The 22,096-nt window shown below is 37.7% G+C and overlaps 1 protein-coding gene and 1 non-coding gene across 2 annotated transcripts in view; one reads left to right on the forward strand and one right to left on the reverse strand.

Moving 5' to 3' along the window:
* Positions 1-21,567, forward strand: part of COLEC10 (collectin subfamily member 10) — a 43,025-nt gene extending 21,458 nt beyond the window's left edge. The window contains exons 2-6 of the mRNA XM_004480727.5: positions 934-1,005; positions 2,405-2,476; positions 10,254-10,307; positions 11,733-11,828; positions 13,722-21,567. Of these exons, the coding sequence (XP_004480784.2) occupies positions 934-1,005; positions 2,405-2,476; positions 10,254-10,307; positions 11,733-11,828; positions 13,722-14,113 (686 nt within the window). The 3' untranslated portion in view covers positions 14,114-21,567. The remainder of the gene's footprint in view (positions 1-933; positions 1,006-2,404; positions 2,477-10,253; positions 10,308-11,732; positions 11,829-13,721) is intronic.
* LOC111761202 (U6 spliceosomal RNA) lies at positions 15,869-15,972 on the reverse strand. Its single transcript, XR_002794628.1, has one exon. It is a non-coding gene; the product is annotated as a U6 spliceosomal RNA (small nuclear RNA).
* Positions 21,568-22,096: the final 529 nt, after the last annotated feature.

Consider the following 22,096-nt stretch of genomic DNA (forward strand, 5'->3'; position numbering starts at 1 on the left):
TGAGCCATTCCAAAGTTGTACTTGTAAGTCATTCCAATACTTGGAGAACCTCACAGTCTGGAAATCCAACACTTCAGAGCATTGCTCATGCTTTCATTTAAAATTTTAACATTGTGCTTTCAGAAAGAGAGAGAGGGAGGGAGGAAGGGAGGGGGAGTGGGGAGAGAGAGAAGAAGGAAGGAAGAAAGAAAATGGCTGGTCATGCTTTTTTTCTGGGTAAATCAATAAACACCTCAACTTTCTCTTCAAATTGTTTAATCCCAGCAGCTTCTGTGTTCACTTTAGAAATTTTTGCCTCCTCTTTAATCCTCTGATGATGGACAGGACTCCTTCATTTGTGAACTATAGACTTGACCTACCCATGAGTGGCTACCATGACATTAAAATCCAGGATCATAATTCACAGCCTAGGGCACCTTCCATTCAGTTTTCATCACTAGTGCCACCGTATGTCTAAGATAGTTGCTCTGCACACAGAAGTGCTTTGCAGCTCTTCCCCGTTCTTAGTCTTTTGTTAACAGCTGCCTGATACACACCTAAAGTTTTAGGTTTCCCAATCATGCATCCAGGGAGGAATAAATACATGTGTGTAAATTTTATGTACATCAATGCATGCTGTGCTTCCAAAACTTCCATGTTATCCAGCAAGAATAAAGACATGTCTGGTTAAACCAACTTCTTAGCAATTCACCACCAACTATACTTCTTTAAACGTAGAGTTGAGTGAGGAAAAAAAGTGAAAGAGAAAAGATACTGGAAATGTCTTCTTATCTGTGTCCAGTCCATGTGGGTCTATATACATATTCACATCTGATTTGAAAGGCGAACACTGAGCTGGAGGGTGTATTCTAACCATGTTCACCTCATCCTTGGAGTATGTGCTTATGTTACTACTTGAGCTCCTTCATTCTCGCTCATTTTCTGTTTCCAAAGGAGATGATGGTGACAAAGGAGATCTAGGAGAAGAGGGAAAGCATGGCAAGGTGGGACGTTTGGGGCCGAAAGGTAGGTAAAATGATATGAAATGAACAGTATAATATTAGAATTGCTCATCTGTCTCGTCTGATCCTTGCACAGGAAATTAGCTGCTGTCTGCTTTTTTTTTTAAATCCTTCTGCCCCACAGATGCATGAAATGTGTTACAGACACAAATTAACTCGCTCCGGGAGCTCCTAGGAGCTCTTCTGTCAACAAGACTCAAACACATTTCTCAAGCTGCATCCTTAATGCTGCTGGGGTGGGATACTCTGGGAGCCCCAAGGAATAGCAGTATCTGGGACTAGCTAAGGAACTATGAATTTTAGAAACACAGCTGTGTTTATAGCTGTGTCTCTCCTCAAAAACCACTGCTAAGCAACTCTTTTTGGCTGACTAACAGCTAAGGAGGAAGATAAAAAGGAACAGAAATAATTCCCGGATCCATTATTTCCTCACCTTTCTCCAAGGTTTCTTTATTTAACTCCCCTTTCCTTAAACAGAAGAATAGCATGGTGAGGCAAATGGTGAGGGAGATAAGAAGATAAGAACAAACAAAGACTGTTGGGGAATGTTTTCACTCACAGAGCCAAGAGTTAACTGCACCAAACATGGCTCCTGGACTGTGGTGTGTCAGCATGCATCCTACAAGGTGGTTGCCCTGGACCATTAACTTTAAATTGTGAAATTTATAGGGAAGAAAATACTCAGAGTCCCTTGAGACATCAATTTGAGAAATGCTGACTTAAATTCATCTTATTCTACAAACATGTATTATGCTAATGTATATAACATATACATGTATATTTACATGTATATAAACATCACAAAATTATTCTAAAAAAATATAGCTTTACAAAAAAACTGACAAATTTCTTTAAATTATCATAGGAGAAAACAAAATTAATAACAATTTTGGAGGAACTCAGTGATCTCCAATCATATTTCTTTAGAGAAAACTGGGCAGATGATCTTTGATGTCCCTTTGATCACTATGTTTTATGATTGCACATGCCCTCCCCTGTTTTGAAGTGGCTAACATCATCAAATAAAGGTGAAATAGGATCCCAAAGTGAAGTCAAAAGGGACCTGAGAAAAATAGATCCAGATAGTGCCTAAGAATCTTTCTCCCCAACCCCTTGCCTGACCTTTAGATGAAACATCCTCTGCTGAAGTCATTCTAGAAATACCACATCAGTAAGCATTTTAATAGCATCATGTTCATGATTGTCATACGTGCCCTCATTTTAATTCTAGAACATGCATTATAGCCCCATTAAAATAAATAACATAGCATGGGATATATATTATATCTCAAAAGAAAAATACCCTTTTTGGTATTTCCTTCAAGTGAATATCATTAATAGCCACAGCTTTAAAGAGAAGGAATAAACCTTAGGATAAAAAGGTGATATGCTTTGCTTTCCAGGACTTAAAGGAGAATTGGGTGATATAGGAGACCAGGGCAATATTGGCAAGACTGGACCGATTGGCAAGAAGGGTAAGCTGCATTTACCATTCTCCAAGAACAATTTAAAGCAAATTGAGCATACCATTAACATATTTCTAAAGGTTTTTGGATCACAAGAACTATCTCTTTTCTTTCTTTTAAAATATAATTTCTCTCTTTCTTTATATCTTAGCTGTTTCTTCCATGCATAAACAATGTGTCTCATGGGTCAAAAATATAAAGGCCTTGAGCAAATTAAACAGGAATTCAGGGATAGAATCAAGCATAAAGTTCTGTTAATCTCTACATTAAGCACTCTCCTGGGGTCCACAGGTGGCCTACCAATCTCAGATACCATTAAAACAAATATCACCAACCATGAAACATGTTCAGTAGTAGAAAACAATTATTCATAGAGCACAAGAAAGTAGAAGACAGTATAATTTTCTTTCTTAATTTGAGTGGAACAACTAATAATTCTATATAAAGGTCTATTAACAAGATAGGGAACTTAAGGTTTATGTGTGCATTTCCTTTTCAGTCATGTCCAGACATTGTGCATAATTACAACCTCAATATTATGAAATATAGGTAACCTCTTCTTCATTATCCAAACATTCCTTCCCTACCCACAATGGCAGGAGATTCTAATTGCTTCCGGTATTCAGTAATTTATACAGTCATTGTCTCCCTTGGTTTGGAGATACAAAGCTGAATGAAGATATAAATTTTATTGCAAGGAACACCTAGACTGTTCAGGAAGATAGAAATTCCTCAGAAAGAATTATAATATTGAATAGCATCACTACTGTAGGAATCATATGAGAAATAAATAACTAACAATATAAAAGTACTATGAAGGCCAAGGGAGAAGGAGAGGATGCTTCTGGCTGGGAGAGGAAGACAGGATTGATCCAAGGAAGAACAGAGGTCTTGAATATAAGAACTTTCTGACAATGGTAAAAGCCATTTTAGAAGGAGATGCAAGAGATATTTGTGCAATAGTCCAGACGGGGAAAACTCAGTGCCCTGAGCAAATAATATCTGCGGCCACAGATGTACCCTAGAGCCTGTCATGAATGCTTAAAGTGGCTTCTTATTGATAAACAGCAGGCTGAGCTGAGGCAGTGGGCTTTCTCTCTTATCCTGTGTCTCAGTACTCATTTTCTTCCCATGCTTTTTAAACTCATCCCTTTAAAAAATTCCCTTTAGCCTGTATTTGAGGGAAAGGATGGAGGGCACTGCCATGGATGAAAAATTATTAAAGAGGTTGTTGATCTGGTGACTTCTATTATACACTCACCTGTGGGTGAAATCCTCATAGTTCATGAATCCGGTTTCAGTATGGGTCTGTGACTGTTTTCTGCTGAAGTTAATGAGGCTTCCTCCTCAGATTCTCTCACTTGTTTAAGCCCTTTCCATGCTGGGTCAATTGGCTATTCATGTTAAATAAAGTCTTGACCCCTACCCTTAACTTAACACTCTACCTAAAATCAATTGACTGTAGATCTAAATTTGGTAGTGTATTAGTCAGCCAAAGGGGTGCCGATGCAAAATACCAGAAATTTGTTGGTTTCTATAAGGGTATTTATCTGGGATAGGAGCCTACAGATGCCAGGCCATAAAGCATAATTTACTTCCCTCACCAAAGTCTATTTCCACATATTGGAGCAAGATGGCTGCTGACGTCTGTGAGGGTTCAGGCTTTCTGGGTTCCTCTGGGCTCAGCTCTTCTGTTCCTTCTATAAGGTCAGTTGTAGACTATCAGGCAGATGGCTCTGTCTCTTTCCCTGGGACTCCAGCTTAAGACTTCAGCATCAAACTCCAACATCAAAACTCCAATATCAGAAACCCTCAGCTCTGTTCTTCACCATGCCTTTTATTAACATACATTTAGATAATCATAACTCAATCATGCCCAGGTACAGATCAGATTACAAACATAATCCAATATTTCTTTTCGGAATTCATCAATTATATCAACCTGCTCCAAGTAGTAAACCAGATTTGGTAGATCCAAATTTTAAAGGTAAAGCAGTAACACTTCTAGGAGATAATACAGAATTCTATATTTTTGATCCTTGAGAGATAATTTCTCAAACAGGATATCAAAAAAAAATTAACTGTGAAGAAAAAACTAACAATTTAGAGTATATAAGAATTAAGAACTTCTATTTTTTAAAAGACACTTCTCAGAGAATGAAAAAAGAAATCCCGGAATTGAAGAAAAAGTTTGCTGTTATATCCTGTAAATGACATATCTAAAATATAAAGAGATCTAGCAAATCAATAAGAAAAATGATAGATAATCCAAAAGTAAAAAAAAAGGGTCAAAAAACCCTAGGTGCCTCACAAAAGAAGACATTCAGATGGCCAATAAATTCAGATGGCAAATCTCATCAGGATAAAGCAGACTTGATGTAAAATGTGATACTACCACATACTCGCCAAAGTGACTAAATCAAACTGGCTAAAAATAGGATTGGTGAGGATATGGAGCAACTGGAACTCTTACACACTACTCCCATACAGCAATGGAAGACAAGACACCATTTCTGTATGCAACAAAATGGATGATTACCATGGACATAATATGTATGCCAAATGATTTCATTTACAAAGAGTTCAAAATTATAAAAAAACTAAATCATGGTATTAGTAATCAGGATTGCAACCTTTAGGCAAGAGGGAGGTAACGATTTGGAGATGGCACAAGTGGGGCTTCTTGGGATTTCATTTTGGTGGTGGTTACCAGGTATTTCACTTTGTGAAATGTCGTCAAGCTGAACTTTATGGTTGCTGAAACTTTCTTTATTTGTATTTTACTTCAACAAATAAGTTTAATAAAAGAATTTTTGATTAACCATATTAGAGGAAAGACTGGGTTATCTTTCTATATTATTTCTCTATCCTTTTTTAAAATGGTATAAATTTGTGGTCAAATGAAGAAGCAATGAATGCTGTTAAACATATACCACCATGTGAATGGAAAAGAATTATACAGGTGTCACAATTCATTCATTAATTAAAATGTTTTTATTTTTAATGAATTTTTATGTAGTATTCATCTACTTTTAATATTTAGTGATTCACTTTATTTCTTTTCTCCTAAAAATAAATATTCATTTTAAAACCATGTTTTCTATCTGTAATTAAAAATAAATATTAATTTTAAAATCATGTTTTCTATCTGAAATTTTGTATTATTTTACTTAAAGAGAGTCACTCACATTGCATAAGCTTCAGATAAAATGTTATCATGGGTCTGTCCCTGACTGTATCAGCTAAAGGAATGTAAAGGTATAGCCAGATTATGAGATGTTAGGACACATCCATGTTGGTGAGGTTAAAATTACAGGTATTGCTCTGGATATGAGCAGAAGGAGCAGATGTGTGTGTGTTTAAGTTACTGCCATGAACAAAAACTATATTTTTTAGAGTCATTCAAGATGATGCACTTTCCCAGATTTAGGTATGCCAAGTTTAAGTGAGACTCCGATTAGAAGAGGTAGAGTTAATTATCATGAGCCAAGTTAAATCCTTTCATAATAAGAATAATTTTCTGGGAGAATGGTAGATGAGAGAGCACAGAGGGGACAGGCATTTTTAATATTATTGCCTGAGGATCAAAGTGGGTGAACTTCTAGAAATGTTGTAAAAGTAACAGTCTGGAAATAGTAGAGTTAACTAAATTTATCTCCCTCAGGCCAATTCCTTCTGCAAGGTTCCCACCTACCTCTATCACTGTAGGCATTGTCATGGTCGATTGTCCTGTCTACTTTCCCCTCTATACTGTGACCTTCTGGAGGGAACATATGAATGAAATATTTACTGGATCTGTCTGCTTAAATAAATATAATCTCTATGTGGGGATCCTACATTTAATCATTTTATTCCAGATATCTATTATGTAGTAGAACCTATCTAAATGTATATTGAATAGAGGACAAATGAATGAATGAATAATTACACATTATTTCCTACACTGTGGCACTCTTTTTAAACTCTTTTTTCTTAAAATACCATTTTGCCTTAACGTCAGTTTCCCCCACTAGCTACTAAGATTTCTTTCTCTTCCAGAGATGTGCTATAAAAATTTAGGAGCATGTCCTGGAATTCAAAAAAAAAAAAAAAAAATGGAGGCACAGTATTTTGGCTCACCTGGATTAATTTCAGTATTAATCTGTACTTTGAAATTTATTGCCCTCATTTTGTTGATGGCCCTCCTAAATTTTTCATTGGTGCAGATTAATCTCAACTTTCTGGGCTGACCTTAATGTTGTCACTTGCATGGATAAGGTAGCTTTCTGGTTGTCAATACATCATTTTAGAAATAAGAAAGAAGAATGATTTAGTATAGGTAAATTCAATCTCATAGCAAAATAAATGTTTTTACTTAAGGTCACTAATCTTTTACACTGAAAGCATTATAATTTTTTGTTTGTTTGTTTGACTGCAATCTCTAAGTCTTCAACCTTAGGACATTTATTACAGACATGTTCCCACTCTTGTGCCAAAATAAGTTTCTGTGGATGGCTTTAAGTCAGAATTGGTTTTCAGGAAATAGGCAGTCTAAACTCAAATCTTCCCTGAACTGGCTAAGTACTTTGTATGAATTCCTTTACCATGACTCTGATTTAGGGAACAGAAGTGGAGATTGGCTGAGCCTCGGCTGTGAGTCAAGCACTGCGCTTATCTCATGATAAGATAAAATTATTTAATTTAGCTCCTTAATGTTCTTCTGATTTTAGATACTGTTATTTCCTCTATATAAATGGGGGGAAAAATGAAGCTTGAAGGAATTAAGTAAAATGGCCAAATTTTGCTCTGCAGTGGCAGAGCCAAGATTCATACCCTGGTTTTTTGTGCTTCCATGGTTTTTTTCAATCCCACCACACTGCTTTGGCTTTCCCATTAACCAAAAAGGAAAGGAATTCATCATAAAACACTAGACAGTAGTCAAAGAAAAAGAGCCCCATATCAGTTCAAGAAATTGTTTCCCAAAATGTTGAGGCCCTGCTCAAGGGTCATCTCTTCAATGATTTCTTCTTGAATTCACAGCCATTGTTTTCTTCTCTGAATGCCTACTGGACTTTTTCTTTATTTCCCTCTTTTAGTATGTGATTGTGTTCCATCTTGTTGGTGTCTTACACATACTTTGTTTTCCTGAAAAGTCTATCATTTCTCTAAAGCAAATACTCTATTTATGTCCATCACTGAGCTTACCCCAGAACTATAATCAACTTTCAGCCCATGTTGTACTGAAAGGGATTTACACATAAAGAAAATAAACTATTTTTCTGCTTTAAATATCCCATACTCAAGTGATCTTTAAATTCCTTATTACTTTTAGTGCTGGTAAGGACTGGTATTCTTTCAGATTTTTTATAACATTTTCTAAATACTTTACTGTAGTGGTTTAGAGCTGCATATACTCCAGAAAAACATGTTTTTAAACTCAATCCACTTCTAAACTCATTGTAAATAAGACTTTTTGATGAGGTTACTTGAGTTAAGGTGTGGCCCACCTCAATCAGATGGGTCTTAAATCCTCTTACTGGAGTCTTTTGTAAGTGAACTGAAATTCAGATGGAAGAGAGAGAGAAAGCCACAGACAGAATAGCCACAAGCTGAATCAATGGAACCCATTAGAGAAGAGAAAGGCTAGAAGAGGTCACTGTATTCTGTGCCACATGGCAAGCTAAGGACCAAGAGTTGCCAGCAACCAGCCCCAGAATGCCAGTCTTCTAGGAGAAAGTATCGCTTTGATGATACCTTGATTTGGACTTTTTTCCTAACTTCCAGACCATAAGCCATTAAATTCCCACTGTTTAAGCTGTCCCACTGCATGGTGTTAGCTTGAGCAGCCAAGGAAACTAAAACATTTGCTTTCTTAATTAAATAATTGGTTAAGTCATCTGGCAAGCATCCTGAGTCAAGTTGGAAAGATTTGGGTTTGAATACTAACCCTGCCTTTTAATTCATGGATGTTCCTGAGCAAGTTATTTTGCCTCTCTGATCCTGTTTCTTCAAGTAGCACATAACTGACACACAACAAATATATCTTTCCCTTCTTCCTTCAGTATACTTCCAAAACTTGTTCTATCTTTTCCAATTTACACATAAGGTAAATGTAGAATTGAAGGATATAATTAAAGTGTGAACAGATCAATCTCCCTTAGCTGTGTGCTCAACAGCCTCTGCCTACATGTCCTCCCCTACTTTCTCCCATCTTCATCTGCTGAGATTTCTCATAGCCAAAGTCAAATGCAATCTCCTCAGGAAAGCCTTCCTTTGTCTTACCCATCTGAAACACTGTCATTTCTAGCTCCCTCCAAGAGTATGTTATCTCTGTTCAATGTTTCTCTAGCAACATTTATTCCATTCCATTGTCACAGATTTCACCATTGTCTAACTCTCTCCAAACACAAGTTCTGGGGACTTCCCCTGTACACTTAATCTGCATCTGGGTTTCAAGAATGCCCTTCTTCAGTTTGGAGAGCTCTTGAAATTCAGGTGTTACCGTGAAAAAAAAAAAAGTGTCCCCATGCTTCAGTTTAGAAAGGCTTAGCAAATCCTGTAGGACCCAGGCAGGTTTCCTTTGGATGAACAGCAGTTGACATGTAGGGGGCACTTCTGAGCAGAGAGTAATGAAAACAATGGCTAATGGGCCTCTTCCAGACAGATTACACAGGACACTAAAGTCTTCTGAGGGGCTCCCGTGTTTCCTGTTGCTGGGGCCAGGCAGGACCTAAGTGGACCCTATTCCCCTTTGCATGGTCCCCTGGGATCTTAGCCACAACTCCTTGGCCGCGTGAACCTCTTGGAGAGGAAGCACTATGCTCTTTCCTAGCTTGAGTGACCTTCACTCTGTATTCATCCCACATGAGGATCTTTTCTTTTCTTTTCCATATCACCATTGAAGCATAAACTCTTACATTACTTCTATCAAGGTCTTCCCTTTTGAGTCTCAAGAACCATACCCAAACATTTCCTCTTACAAATCAAAAGCTTTTGCTTTCAATTATTAGCTGGTGTAGGCTTCGGGAGCTTATTTTGAAATTGAAAAAAATCAACATTTTATTTTCTTTCTCTCTGCCTTAACAATCCTAAGTCTCCTTCAATTATTTTGTGGATACTTCTGAAAGTAAGAAAATGCCCAGATACAAGGAAGAGCAGAAGGGAAAATTACGAAGGTTGATATTTCAGTATAATATATTTGACATTATTTTATACTAAAGATATTTGCATACATCACAGTGCATCTAAAACTTCTAAACTCTTTCAAATCTGAAGCTTAATTTTATCTCTCTTTACATCCTCCCAAAGTACCTAAACCTTTGTCTTGCTTAAAGTAAATGAATAGTAAATGTTTATTGAATAAAACTGAAAAAAAATCACAATACACATTTTTGATACTCCAGGGGTAAAACCACAGAGAATAACTTGAGGTATAATAAATATATAGATACTGTAATGTGCTAATCATTTGATCCAGATTCAGAAAAAACTTTTAAAATTAAAAACCTGCTGAGAACTGAATTAGCTTTGTTCAGAAGGCCCCATGAAAACATGTAAGTAGGATAGGTTACACACATTCTGCTGAAATGTCACATTCAATCTAAAGGAATTGTGACTTGTTTGAATAGCTATGCCTGTGCAGCCAACTCAAAATCAAATTATTTCTGTAAAACCAAGGGATTTTAGTTGGAGAAATCTCAAATGAAATTTAAAAACTGTTTTCTCTGATTAAAGTCTGTAAGATATTATCTTTCTGAAATAATTCATCATTTCATTTCATCCTTTCTGTTGCTATTGCTGTATTCAGGTGACAAAGGGGAAAAGGGTTTGCCCGGGGCACCCGGAGGAAAGGGCAAAACAGGTATGAGATGCTCATTTTTCTCTTTGACTTCTGGCAATGCTCCAAATGTATTCATCTCAAAAGTCAAAAGTGCTATACATGATTTTTGGTGGTGTTTTTTTGTTTTGTTTTGTTTTGTTTTTTATGAAAACAGAGTCCTCTCCGTGTGCTTAACCTTATTTTCCTCAGGCTAGTTTACCAACCCAAAGGAAAGAAGGGAATTTCCTCTCCTACCACTGGTGACTTTCCAAGCCTTGGGCAGTGGGGATGATGACATAGTCCATTCCCCTCATGCTTAACTGGGAGGAAGCAAATCCAACCACCACGGGGAGCAGCCTCCACTCTTCTGGACCCAGAATGCCTAACGTCCAGGCGGGCGTCAGCATGCCTCACATTCCCCAGGCAGCTCAACTGAACGCTAGCCAGTAGTTTCCCCAACCGCAAACTGGCCTACTCCAGAAAGGCCCCTGGGGTGACCAGACACGCTTTTAATGGTCGGCGAGATTCTCCCTGAGTACAGAAAGAGAGTTTTAGTTCCAGTGGCCTAGGAAGGAAAGGTGGATTGTTCTAAGGTAGTTTAAATTGTTTCTATCCACAGGGGTGTGGTGAACACTAATTCCAAGGGCTGTCTTAAGTTCCTTATATTTAACTGTGGATATGGGTAAATCAAGCCACAGAATGTATATTTTGGATATTAAAATTCTTTTCACTTTTCACTACCAAAGAAAAAAGTAAATAGAAATGTTTGCATAAAGCAGCCATTAAATAAAGAGAGGTATCATTTAAATTTCACATCATTTTCTTTCTTTCTCAGTATTTCTTAATCAAATACCAGTAGGTAGTTCAAAAGTTAGGCAAACAAAGGGGATTAGAAAGAAATGAAATTCCTGTTGGACAACTGGGTTTTGAAATCGTAAATTGAATCTACTTATAGGATTTAAACTTGGTCCTTGAACCACATAAATTATACTTCAATTGGATAATCACAGTTAGCATTTGATTTAATCATGAATGGTTTCTCCTGACTTTGGAGAGTTGTACGAGTCAGTGAGCAATGGAGTAACGGAAGAGAGGACTGGCTAGAAATATGTTTCAAGGAAACTGTAAAGGTTTTATTCTGAATATAGACAGGCAAGTTCTGTATTCAACGAAATTGCCAAGTGCTCCATGTCTGCGCAGTGGCTTGTCATAGTTACACTTCTTTTTAAAACTCTGGTTTAGAAGTATCTTTTAACTCATAAAATATGCAAAAAGATATCTTCTGCATTCCTAAAGAAAAGAGTAATTGGAAACCTTGATTTAAATAACTTATAAAAGTTATAGCCATTCATAGAGATATATAGCCAGACTAGAAAAAGATAGGAAATATTCAGAAGAGAACAAATGCTTTTCCTAACAGGTCTGTATGTACTTGGGCATGAATTCACAGTTTTTGTCATTTACAAGGTACTGTCTGTGATTGTGGAAGATACCGGAAAGTTGTTGGACAATTGGATATTAGTGTTGCTCGACTCAAGACATCTATGAAGTTTGTTAAGAATGGTGAGTCAATTTGCTTTTCCTTTGTGCTACGTATCACTCACTTTGGTCTTTCTACACGGAACAAATCTCTAGCAGGAAATACCTTGGGTTGGGCAAAGGCTGACTGAGTTTGCAGAGCCAGTAGAAAAGGCTCTCAAAATGCTAATTATCCCCCTGAGACTCCAGGACATTTCAGGGCCTCTACATATATGTGCACTGCCTACAGATAGGAAAGAGAGGAATGGAGAAAAGGACAAAGTGTGGTGAGCTGTGCCTTAAAAATAAGAGGCAGCAAGAATAGAATAGAGCTAGCATCTCTGGAAAGAGAAATAATAACACTTAGAATAGTGAATCTTCATAAGTCTTAGGAATCATTCATAATAATGAATCTTCATAATAATTCTTATGATGTAGATACCATGATAAAACGGAATCTTAGATTAACTTCCCATTGATAGGGAGCTAAAGAACAGTGAAAGAGGGATTTGCATGCAGGTTACTCTGACTTAGGAATTTTAAGGATTTCCCTAAGTTTTGCAACTTCCCCATGTTAGTCATGCATGTTATTCTTTGTTCATTTCCCCATAATAGTGGAAATGGCTATGTTTTCTTTTCAGGGATAGTAAAAGGAAGGAGATATTGTTACAATTGTTTTCATTTTATTGTGAGTTTATTTCTTGTAATTCAACTATATTTGTTATTCATGCTTATCTCATAATACAAAAGCATAGGAAATAATTGATGCTAACTAACCACCACAATAAAGCTCTAGTTCTGGCCCAAACTAAAGATCCCTTCTCTGAAATGACTTGGACTATCATGAATAAACCACAGAGTCCAAAGGTTTAACATAGAACACCAGTTCTTAAAATTTTAGTGGCCACAGATTTCTTTGTGAATTTAATTAAATTTATGTACCCTAAAAAGCATATTTAGAGGGGAGAGGGTGTAGTTCAGTGGTTTGAGTGCCTCCTTTCCATGTATGAGGTCTTGAGTTCCTTCCCTGGTACCTCCTGGAAAAAAAAGTATATTTGTATGCCCTGAATTCCAAAATTTAGATCCAATATGAGGAGCTCTAGGATGATTCACAGTCCCCAATTCTGTCCTGAAGAGTATACTTAATGTCTTAGCCCCCCTTATGTACCTGAGATGAAGTGTAGACAATCTCAATCAATGTACATGTTTACAGCCCAGGAATAAGGCACAGAGTAGACAAACCTCTGAATCATTCCTTTATCAGTTCAATAAACAATTACCACCCCCCTGCAATTTTACAGGCACTGAGGCTTCAGAGGGGAAAAGACATGGGCATTATCCTCAAGATGCTCAAAGCTTATTAGGATAGACATGTAAGCAAATAATTAAGCTACAATGTGATGAGTGCTATAAAAGTGGAAATGAGAGGGCAATGCAAGCATAGGGGAAAGGCACACAAGAGTCTCCACATCTGTCCAGAGGTGTTGGACAGGCTTCTTATAGCAGGTACAACTTCTGCTGAGAGCTAAAAGATACAAAGGAATTTGCTGAGTACAGAAGCAGTGAGAAGACTTTTCAGGCATGAAAGCAGCATGGAGGTGGGAGAAAGAAGGGCATGTCATGGGACTACAAATCTGGCTCAGGTATAACCTAGGATAGGAAAAATAGTATGAGACAAGCTGAGTGGCTGTTCATGTAACAGGTCTCAGTCAACTTAGCTGTTTGTGGACAGCTGTGTGGGAAGTTAAGGAGGAAGGAAGGGGGAAAATGGTAAAAATATATTCTCTGATTGACAGTTAAAAAGGTAGAGAGGAAAAAAAACAAACCACAAAAAGGACAGGCAAAGAATTAAGTGAATTTCAAATCCAGCAAAATGATATACTTACCTTTTTCGTCCTTAAGATACATATTCATAATTTTCTTTTTCTCCCTACAAAGTCATAGCAGGGATTAGGGAAACCGAAGAGAAGTTCTACTACATTGTGCAGGAGGAGAAGAACTACAGGGAATCGCTGACCCACTGCCGGATCCGGGGTGGAATGCTCGCCATGCCCAAGGATGAAGCCGCCAACTCGCTCATCGCTGACTACGTCGCCAAGAGTGGTTTCTTCCGGGTGTTCATAGGGGTGAATGACCTTGAGAGAGAGGGGCAGTATGTGTTCACGGACAACACCCCCCTGCAGAACTATAGCAACTGGAAGGAGGGGGAGCCCAGCGACCCCTACGGTCATGAGGACTGTGTGGAAATGCTGAGCTCAGGCAGGTGGAACGACACAGAGTGCCATCTCACCATGTACTTTGTCTGTGAGTTTGTCAAGAAGAAAAAGTAGCTTCCCTCAGGCTACACATTTGTTATTTCCCTGTGACTACCGTTGCATTTGTTTTTGTCCATTCATTTCTTCCTAATTATGCTAAATTCGTTCTGACTCATGGCAAGTAGGAAATGCTAAACTGAGGTTTGGAATCTCTGTCACCATGCTCTCCTGTGCCAATTTTGATTTTTAAATATATGGTATGCTTTTGAGCCAAAAGCTCAGCAAGTTACATGGGCCTTGAGAAAGAGTTTGAATTCCCAGCTGTTTACAGCTCAGTGAAATATTCTCTTTGCATTCGCTTTGCCATCTCTGCCTAGAGCCCTGAATCACTCTTAATCTGGTCCCCAGACTAGACAGACCACAGGACAGTTGGTTGGTCACCATCAGGCTAACGTGCCATTGCCCAAAGCCAGGCATATAGAAGTGTCTTTTGTTAGTAATGGCAAGATAGTCTGTATCTTTGAACTCGAGATCCCCAATTCCTTGACCAGTCACCCACCATTGCCATAGCCACAATGCAAGTTTCCCTTGACTGCACAGGAATGCAATGCTTTAACTCCACATCTCTCTATGCGGAATTTCTAGCTTATTGGACTATTCCAGACCATATAAAGCCCCAGAGACTCCTTTTGTGCTTCTGATCTACAGCCTTCACTAAAAGTTTACCAAGCTGTTGCCTCGGCCCCTTTTCTGTAGGCCCACAGCTTAAACTCAGTCCCTTAGATATTAATACTCTGATTTGTGAACAACAGAACTCTAAAAATTGAAGAGCAGCAATGAGAGTGTTTGTTCGCAAACAATATAATTGTAATTGCCCTGCTAAATTGCCCCGTTATTAACGTGCCTCCATTTTGTCCTCATCTTAGGCTGTACTTACATCAACTTTCCTCCCTTTAGGGAAAGGGAATGAGGAGAGGGGTTGTGAATTACTCAGAAAACTCTAGAAGCTACAAGGTGCTCTGACATTAAGTTTCCAAGTCTTCTCCTCTTTGCCTTTAATATAACAGTCATGGTGAAGCCCTTTACCCTGCATAGATTTATGCTGGAAGAACCCCACACCAAAGAGGCACTTTCTAGGACTTTGAAATCACGAGAATGTGGCAGGCCTGGGGTTTGGAGCACGCCTGGAACTGACATTTACTGAGCTGGGGAAATTCTACCTTGAACAGTAGATCAAACCTCAAAGCAGCTTGTGCTTGGAATTTAAAAAAAACTGTTCAACAAAACTCACGATTATCCCCTCATACACTGCTTCTCTGGCTGTGGTTTGTGGCATGATTAAACTGTTTAAAATGCTTGCAAAATGGTTAATGAAATAGGAGAAACAGATCAACAACATATGTTCACCTTAAACCATCTGTCCATGATTTCATCCGCGACTAACTGCATATGAGATAAGAATTAATCAGGTTACTTCTGTGCGTTCAACAAGTGTCACAAATGGATCCTACAGGGGACAGACAAGGGACATAAATAAATGATGTATAGCAGGAAGGGACTCTGGTACACTGGATCTAGCTCATGCTTCTAAAGGAGCCAAGTGCTCCCAAATTGCCATGGCGGGCCCAGTGTTGCTACATGTTCTGATGTTTCAAGAGAAGCCAGGAAGCTGGGACTTAATAGGATATTTTTCACATGTTTAAATGTTGACATCTAATCTTGTTTTTTATTGAGGCGAAATTCATATAACATAAAGTAAACCATTTTAAAGTGTACAATTCAGTGACACTCAGTACAATCACAACGTTGTGCAACTATTACCAGTTTCAAAAGACTATAGGCTACTTCACGAATTTGCATGTCTTCCTTGACCAGGGACCACGCTAATCTTTTCTGTATCGTTCCAAGTTTAATATTTATGTGCTGCTGAACAAACACCTATTCAATTTTTAACACAAATACACAGATTTTAAGTCACTCCAAACAGTCTGCAAGCCCAAAGTGTCAGTTTTACATTTGTCACCTTGGGGGGAAATTACAGAGCAGGACACTGGATCAAAGCCAGTGTCCTTGGGTGGAAGGCCAGCCAAGAGCATCAGGGCTAAGAATGTAGACACACTTGGAGGAAAAGAAAGGGATAAGGGGAGAGGCAAGAGGGAACTGCAGCAACACTGCTTAAGGTCAGCTTGCCTTGGAAACTATGTTCTGATTTGTTCTAAGTCCCCCAAAGTAAGAATATTTATTGTTTGTACAATAAATGCTATTATTATTTCTATTATGATTATAATTATAACAACAACAGCTTTCTCAGTGACTCATATTTGCCAGGGATGCTTCCAAGAGAAGATGGCAGAGCTTCAAAGAATAGGCTTCATCAAGCAACTTCACCTGGAAAACATTTCAAAGACCACACACTTAATTAGATTTACTCTGATATGCCTTCACCTATCATTTCTCATTTGATCCTGATAAACTCTTTGTGCATTAGTTACTGCCATTTCCAAGTCAAAATACTGAGACTCAAGGAAGCTAAGCAATTTACCAAAATCAACTCATTTGTGAGCAAAGCAGGACTCCAGCCTCCTGTTCAAAACAGCCAATCCAGTGTTCTCTTAAGTCTCTGTTGCTCTTGTACTGAAAGGAAGTTCATTCATGATACCCTCATGAAAGCAGGGAATGAAATAAGCTGCCTCAATTATACTTCAAAGTTAAAGATTAGAGTGAAGGGAAACAGATGTAGCTCAGATGGTTGAGCACCTGCTTTCCATGCATGAGGTCCTGGGTTCAATCCCTGGTACCTCCTAAAACAAACAAACAAACAAACAAACAAAAAACAGCAATGATGGGAACGCAGAAACTTACTATACAAATTTGGTGTTCACTGGTTCATTTTTTTCCCACCCCCTCCCCCACGCTGCTGTTTGTTCACTGTGTGATCTTCTGTATCTATTTCTCTTTTTGTCTTCTCATCTTTCTCCTCTAGAATTCACTGGGATTAGATCCTGGGAACCTCTGAAGTGGAGAGAGGTTCCCTGTCAATTATACCACCTCAGTTCCTGGTCTCTGCTGTACTTCACCTTGACTCTCCCCTTTGTGTCTCTTTGTTGCATCATCATCTTGCTGCATGGCTCACTTGCACGGGAACTGGCTCATCCTGAGGGCACTTGCATGGACACTCAGCTCACCATGTGGGCACTGGTTTGCCACGCAGGCATGGTTTTTCTTCTTCTTTTTCATCAGGAGGCCCTAGGGATCGAACCTGGGCCCTCCCATGGTAAGCGGAGGCCCTATCACTTGAGCCACATCCACTTCCCTCACTGGTTCATTTTTAAATTCACAAATGTCTACATATACTATTAGCATTGTAGAATTAATATAGTAACATTTTAATACTAATTTGGCAGATAGTTACAGATATAAAGAAAGCAAATCAGATATACAAAAATCAAGATTTGCATCAAATAAATATGCACAATTTATACATAGGTACATATGTATAAATATGTAATTATTTAATCCATAGAGAATTAGCTAGAATATTCCCTTAATTATTAGCTCCCAAGATTCATTTAAAATCAGCTTCATTGAAAAAAAAAATTGAATTCATATATGACTTTTCAAGAACCCATCTGGGCACCTCCCAATGGCCACATAGGGGTTCCAAGAAAATAAAATAAATGTATATCCACAAACTGACAACAGTGCCTTTCAAAGTGGCACATTCTAAAGAACCTGGTAGGAAGAAATATATTATGTCCAGAGTCATTGCCCAAACACAGTAGAAACGTAACTACCTGGATTGAAAAAAAATTTATACAAAACATCAATTATACTTTGGGCAACTCACCCATAAAAACTGCTGGCATTTAAGAAATCTGCATTTTGTCCTGTTTGGACAGCTCTGTTTGTTATTATCCAACTAATTTTCAGATCTCTGGATTGCATTCTTTGAGGAAACAGGTCACTGGAGGAACAGGAGAGGTTAACTGAACAGCATCATCAACAGATTGAGAATGAATATTTGCAGGTATTATCACTGATAAGAAAATGATGGCAGAATTCCACGCGGGGAACTGCAGGTCTGATGGTATCACTTGGAAATTAAAAGTCTAGATCTTGGTTCAAGAGTGCCTGAATTCCAGTGCTGACTGTATTACTTTAATAGTCATATGAGGAAATGTATAGTACCTCTTCACAGCGTGTTGTGACAATTAAGGGAGATAATGTATAATGAGGTGTATGGCAGAGTGCCAACCAGACACATTACATGGCTGTAATAAAACTGAGCCATTACCACCAGCTCCATGTTGAAAAGAAACAAACCATGTTTTCAAATATGTAAAAAAGTGACGTAAGTGAAATAATATAATGGTAACAAATCTTTATTGATGCCTACTAGCCATTCAATTATATATATATAATGTACAAAATATATATATAGACACATAATTTATACATATACAATATATACAGCACATAAAGTGTATATACAAAAGGTATCCTATATTTATACACACATGTATGTCTATACTCTGTGTGTATGTATACAAAGAAAGGTAACTCTTTTATCCTCATTTATAGATAAAATTTCTAGTTTTGGAGAGGTAAATAAATTTACCAAAGCCACGCTACTAGTTAGAATTGAAGCTGCTAGTTAGAATCAAGCAGAGTTTGATTGATTCTAAAGCTATCTACACTTTTTCTAGGAGGCAGTTCATCTTAACCTATGTTTAGCACACAAAGGATACTTTTTTAAAAATGAAACTTAAAAATGAAATCATTGACTTGTGTTACCTTGAGGTTGTAAGGCATCCATATGCTATCTCAGTTCCTTAAAATTTGAGGGAATAGATCCAAATGTGGATTGAAGGGCAAGAAACATTTATTGATTCCACAATATTGTATTCCACAGATATTGTAGAAATGATTCTTTTTATGAATATAGGACATTCTTTTACTGTAGGACTAACTGATGATCATGCAGTCTGTGTTTGAACTTTTTAGATTGGGTTTTGATGATTCAATAATTTGGTAATTTGATAACCCTATTAGAAAATATTTCCTTACAGTGAACTAAAATATGCTTCTAATCACATCCCCACCCCAGGTTGTCCTTGTTGTCTTGTTGTACCTTCTAAGAGGTCTGGGTCCTGAGACATGCTGGGACATCAATGGCAGCCTCTTAAGGAAATGATAAATTGGGACAGGGAGAACTGTCCATCCCATGGCATTGGTTACCAAGGTGGGTATTCAATATTACACATTTCTCAAAACTTAGGTGATATGCAACATATCCAATGAATTCATATTTTGTTGATGAGGCATAGGAAGCACATATATAGAAGATGAATGATATTCAAAGTCATGTAGGGCATATCAATCATAAATAATCTATTTATTAGGAGGGACTACATGGTGGACAGGGATCAATCCCCATGGGAGAAGACTTGTAAGATATAGATGGTTTGGTAAGGCCCCATTGAGAGGCTCAGGGCAGGTATCCAGTATCAGTGGGACAATGATGTCAAAATCAGAAGCCCAGGTGCATGAGATAGGCCAATATTGTGGACCATTGGGAAGACTGTGGCTGGGTGAAAAGTAGAGTTCATTATTATAAAAATAATACATTAATTCATCACAAATATTTATAAGTACCTAATAGATGACACTGTAGTTAAGGCTGAAGACAAAATGGAGAAGAAGACAGATAGATTTCTAGCCTCATTTTAGGACTTACTTCAGGCTCCTTTGAATATCAAGCTCATAGCATTGCGGTCCCAAGTTAAATCCATTGTCAGTGATTGAATATCTAAAAACACTCCACTTTTACATCTACTTCCTTTTTAGTATAACAGCCCTTCAAATATATATCTAGATAAATTGGACAAGAGAATTTTTGTAAAAGTACAGCCTCACACTTTTTATGAGCAGTAACACTGACACAGCTGTTCAAATACATTAATGCTGTCATTTTGGCTTGCTCATTTTGATGTCAACAAGAAATTCTCATGTCAATGAGAATACTCACTCAAACAATCTCACACAATATGGAATATATCCTTGTGGTTTTACATGAATGAACACTGACAAGTGGCAAATATTCTTTTGCCTCATTTTTTCATGATGACCTTCACCCGAAATTTAGTGAAACCCAGATTTGCTGTAGATTGACACATTCATAATGAAATAAGGAGGGGTAGGGAGGAAGGGAGGAGACATGAATCAGACATTTTACAATTTATTAAAATGTGAGCTCAGCTGATCCTAACTAATTACTGTGTTGGCGATTGCAGTTGTGAGATGATCAGATTAATATGTGTCCATACAATTTTACTGTGTAAACACTTGGCATATGTATTTTCATGTTAGTGCCCTTATACAGAATAATTTATCTAAAGTTAATCCTTGCTCTTTGCATGAAACTGGTTGGTGGGCCTTTGGGATAGGAGAGGGAAAGAAATGTTTACAATCCATCCCCCAACAGATTGATAGAATGTCAGTTGCAGGGAAGTAGACTCAAGCTCGGCCATGATGTGTAAAAAAGCCAGGCAGGCACAGAAGCACTTTCTACATCTTGAGAAAATAGAATATAGGGAAATATAATTGCAAAAGACATTTGATTTCAACACAATAAGAGGTAGGTGGATATTTTTCCTGAGAAGTATAGTCTATAGAACATAAAACTATAGGAGACTCTTCACACGGATATTTCCTAAGTAATCACCTTGGTGAAGGTGATTCTGGAAAAAGCTTACTAGAAGAGGCAGGTATCTTTGAGAAGTGGATGCTTCCTGGGCATTTTTATATTTGAAATATAATTTTCCTCCAATTCCCTGTTTTCTATGATCTTGTCTTGTTCAGTTTTGCTGACCTTGAGACTTTTCAGGGATGCAACTGTGGGGACTGATAAAGGATTATTGTACTAACACTTAAAAGTGCTGCAATTCTCTTCCACAGAATAGGGCTATGCTCCTTTTTAACACTTAAAAGTGCTGCAATTCTCTTCCACAGAATAGGGCTATGCTCCTTACTCTGAGTGACCTTTGGATTAAAGGGATCTAGTGAACAGTGAGACACTATTTGCAATTGTGGTTCCTATATTTGAGAAAACATAGACAATGTTGTATCTGAAAATACATTGTGAGACACTGGAATGAAGTATTAAATATGACCATTTCTGAATAAGCTTGAAAATATTTCTTCTGGGTTTCCTAAAACTAAGCACCTTTTGTACAGAGATTTTATAAAAAAGAGTAAGGCAGGGGGGTGAATATTTATATTTGTCCATCCTTGAAAGTACAAAAGAGGGAAAACCTAAACTCCTTCTTCAGATAATCCATCTTAAGATGGAAGAGGAAAGAGCATTGACAACTGCTTCTTTTTAAACCAGGTTTCATTACAAGTGTCCTCCATTCTTACTTTTCTGAATATTCAATATTCTGACCTCACCCATTCATGGCCCTGGGAATTATCAAGACAATATTTTCAGAGTAAAATTATACATGAAATAAAATTACGTATTCCTTTAATTTCCATAAGCGAGTCCTTTTTTCCACTTTTTGCAAAGTGATTGCTTGATACCTGGGCCCCCAAAACGCCTTACCCTGGAAATTCTTACTATTAAACTGTCTGAAATTGCACCTAAATAATTTGCAAGCTTGGCATTCTGAAGCATCCCTGGTTGGAATTTCAATGGACTCACTCCCACTTCTAATGCTAACTTCTTGTGTGCACATGGTTTTGGCATTTCCCTCCCGCTTATTACATTAATGCACATCTGATTTCCTGAAACCAGTATTAGATTTGTATGCACAATGCCTAGGATGATTTATCAACAAAGGTTTAAAAAGGGTATACAAAATATGATAGCATATGTTGTTTCCACTGCTCCCTAGCATCCTAAAGACAAACAAACAATGAAAGCTGTAACAAAACCACAACAGCAGTGACCACCATGGGTTGAGGGTGAGCAATGTTCTCAGAAGAACAGGGGCCAGACACAGGACTAAGCCCTTCATAGATATTTTCTCATTCAGCTCTTACAACCACCATTAGAGG

This window comes from Dasypus novemcinctus, chromosome 14 (genome assembly GCF_030445035.2).
Source record: "Dasypus novemcinctus isolate mDasNov1 chromosome 14, mDasNov1.1.hap2, whole genome shotgun sequence".
Lineage (NCBI taxonomy): Eukaryota > Metazoa > Chordata > Mammalia > Cingulata > Dasypodidae > Dasypus > Dasypus novemcinctus.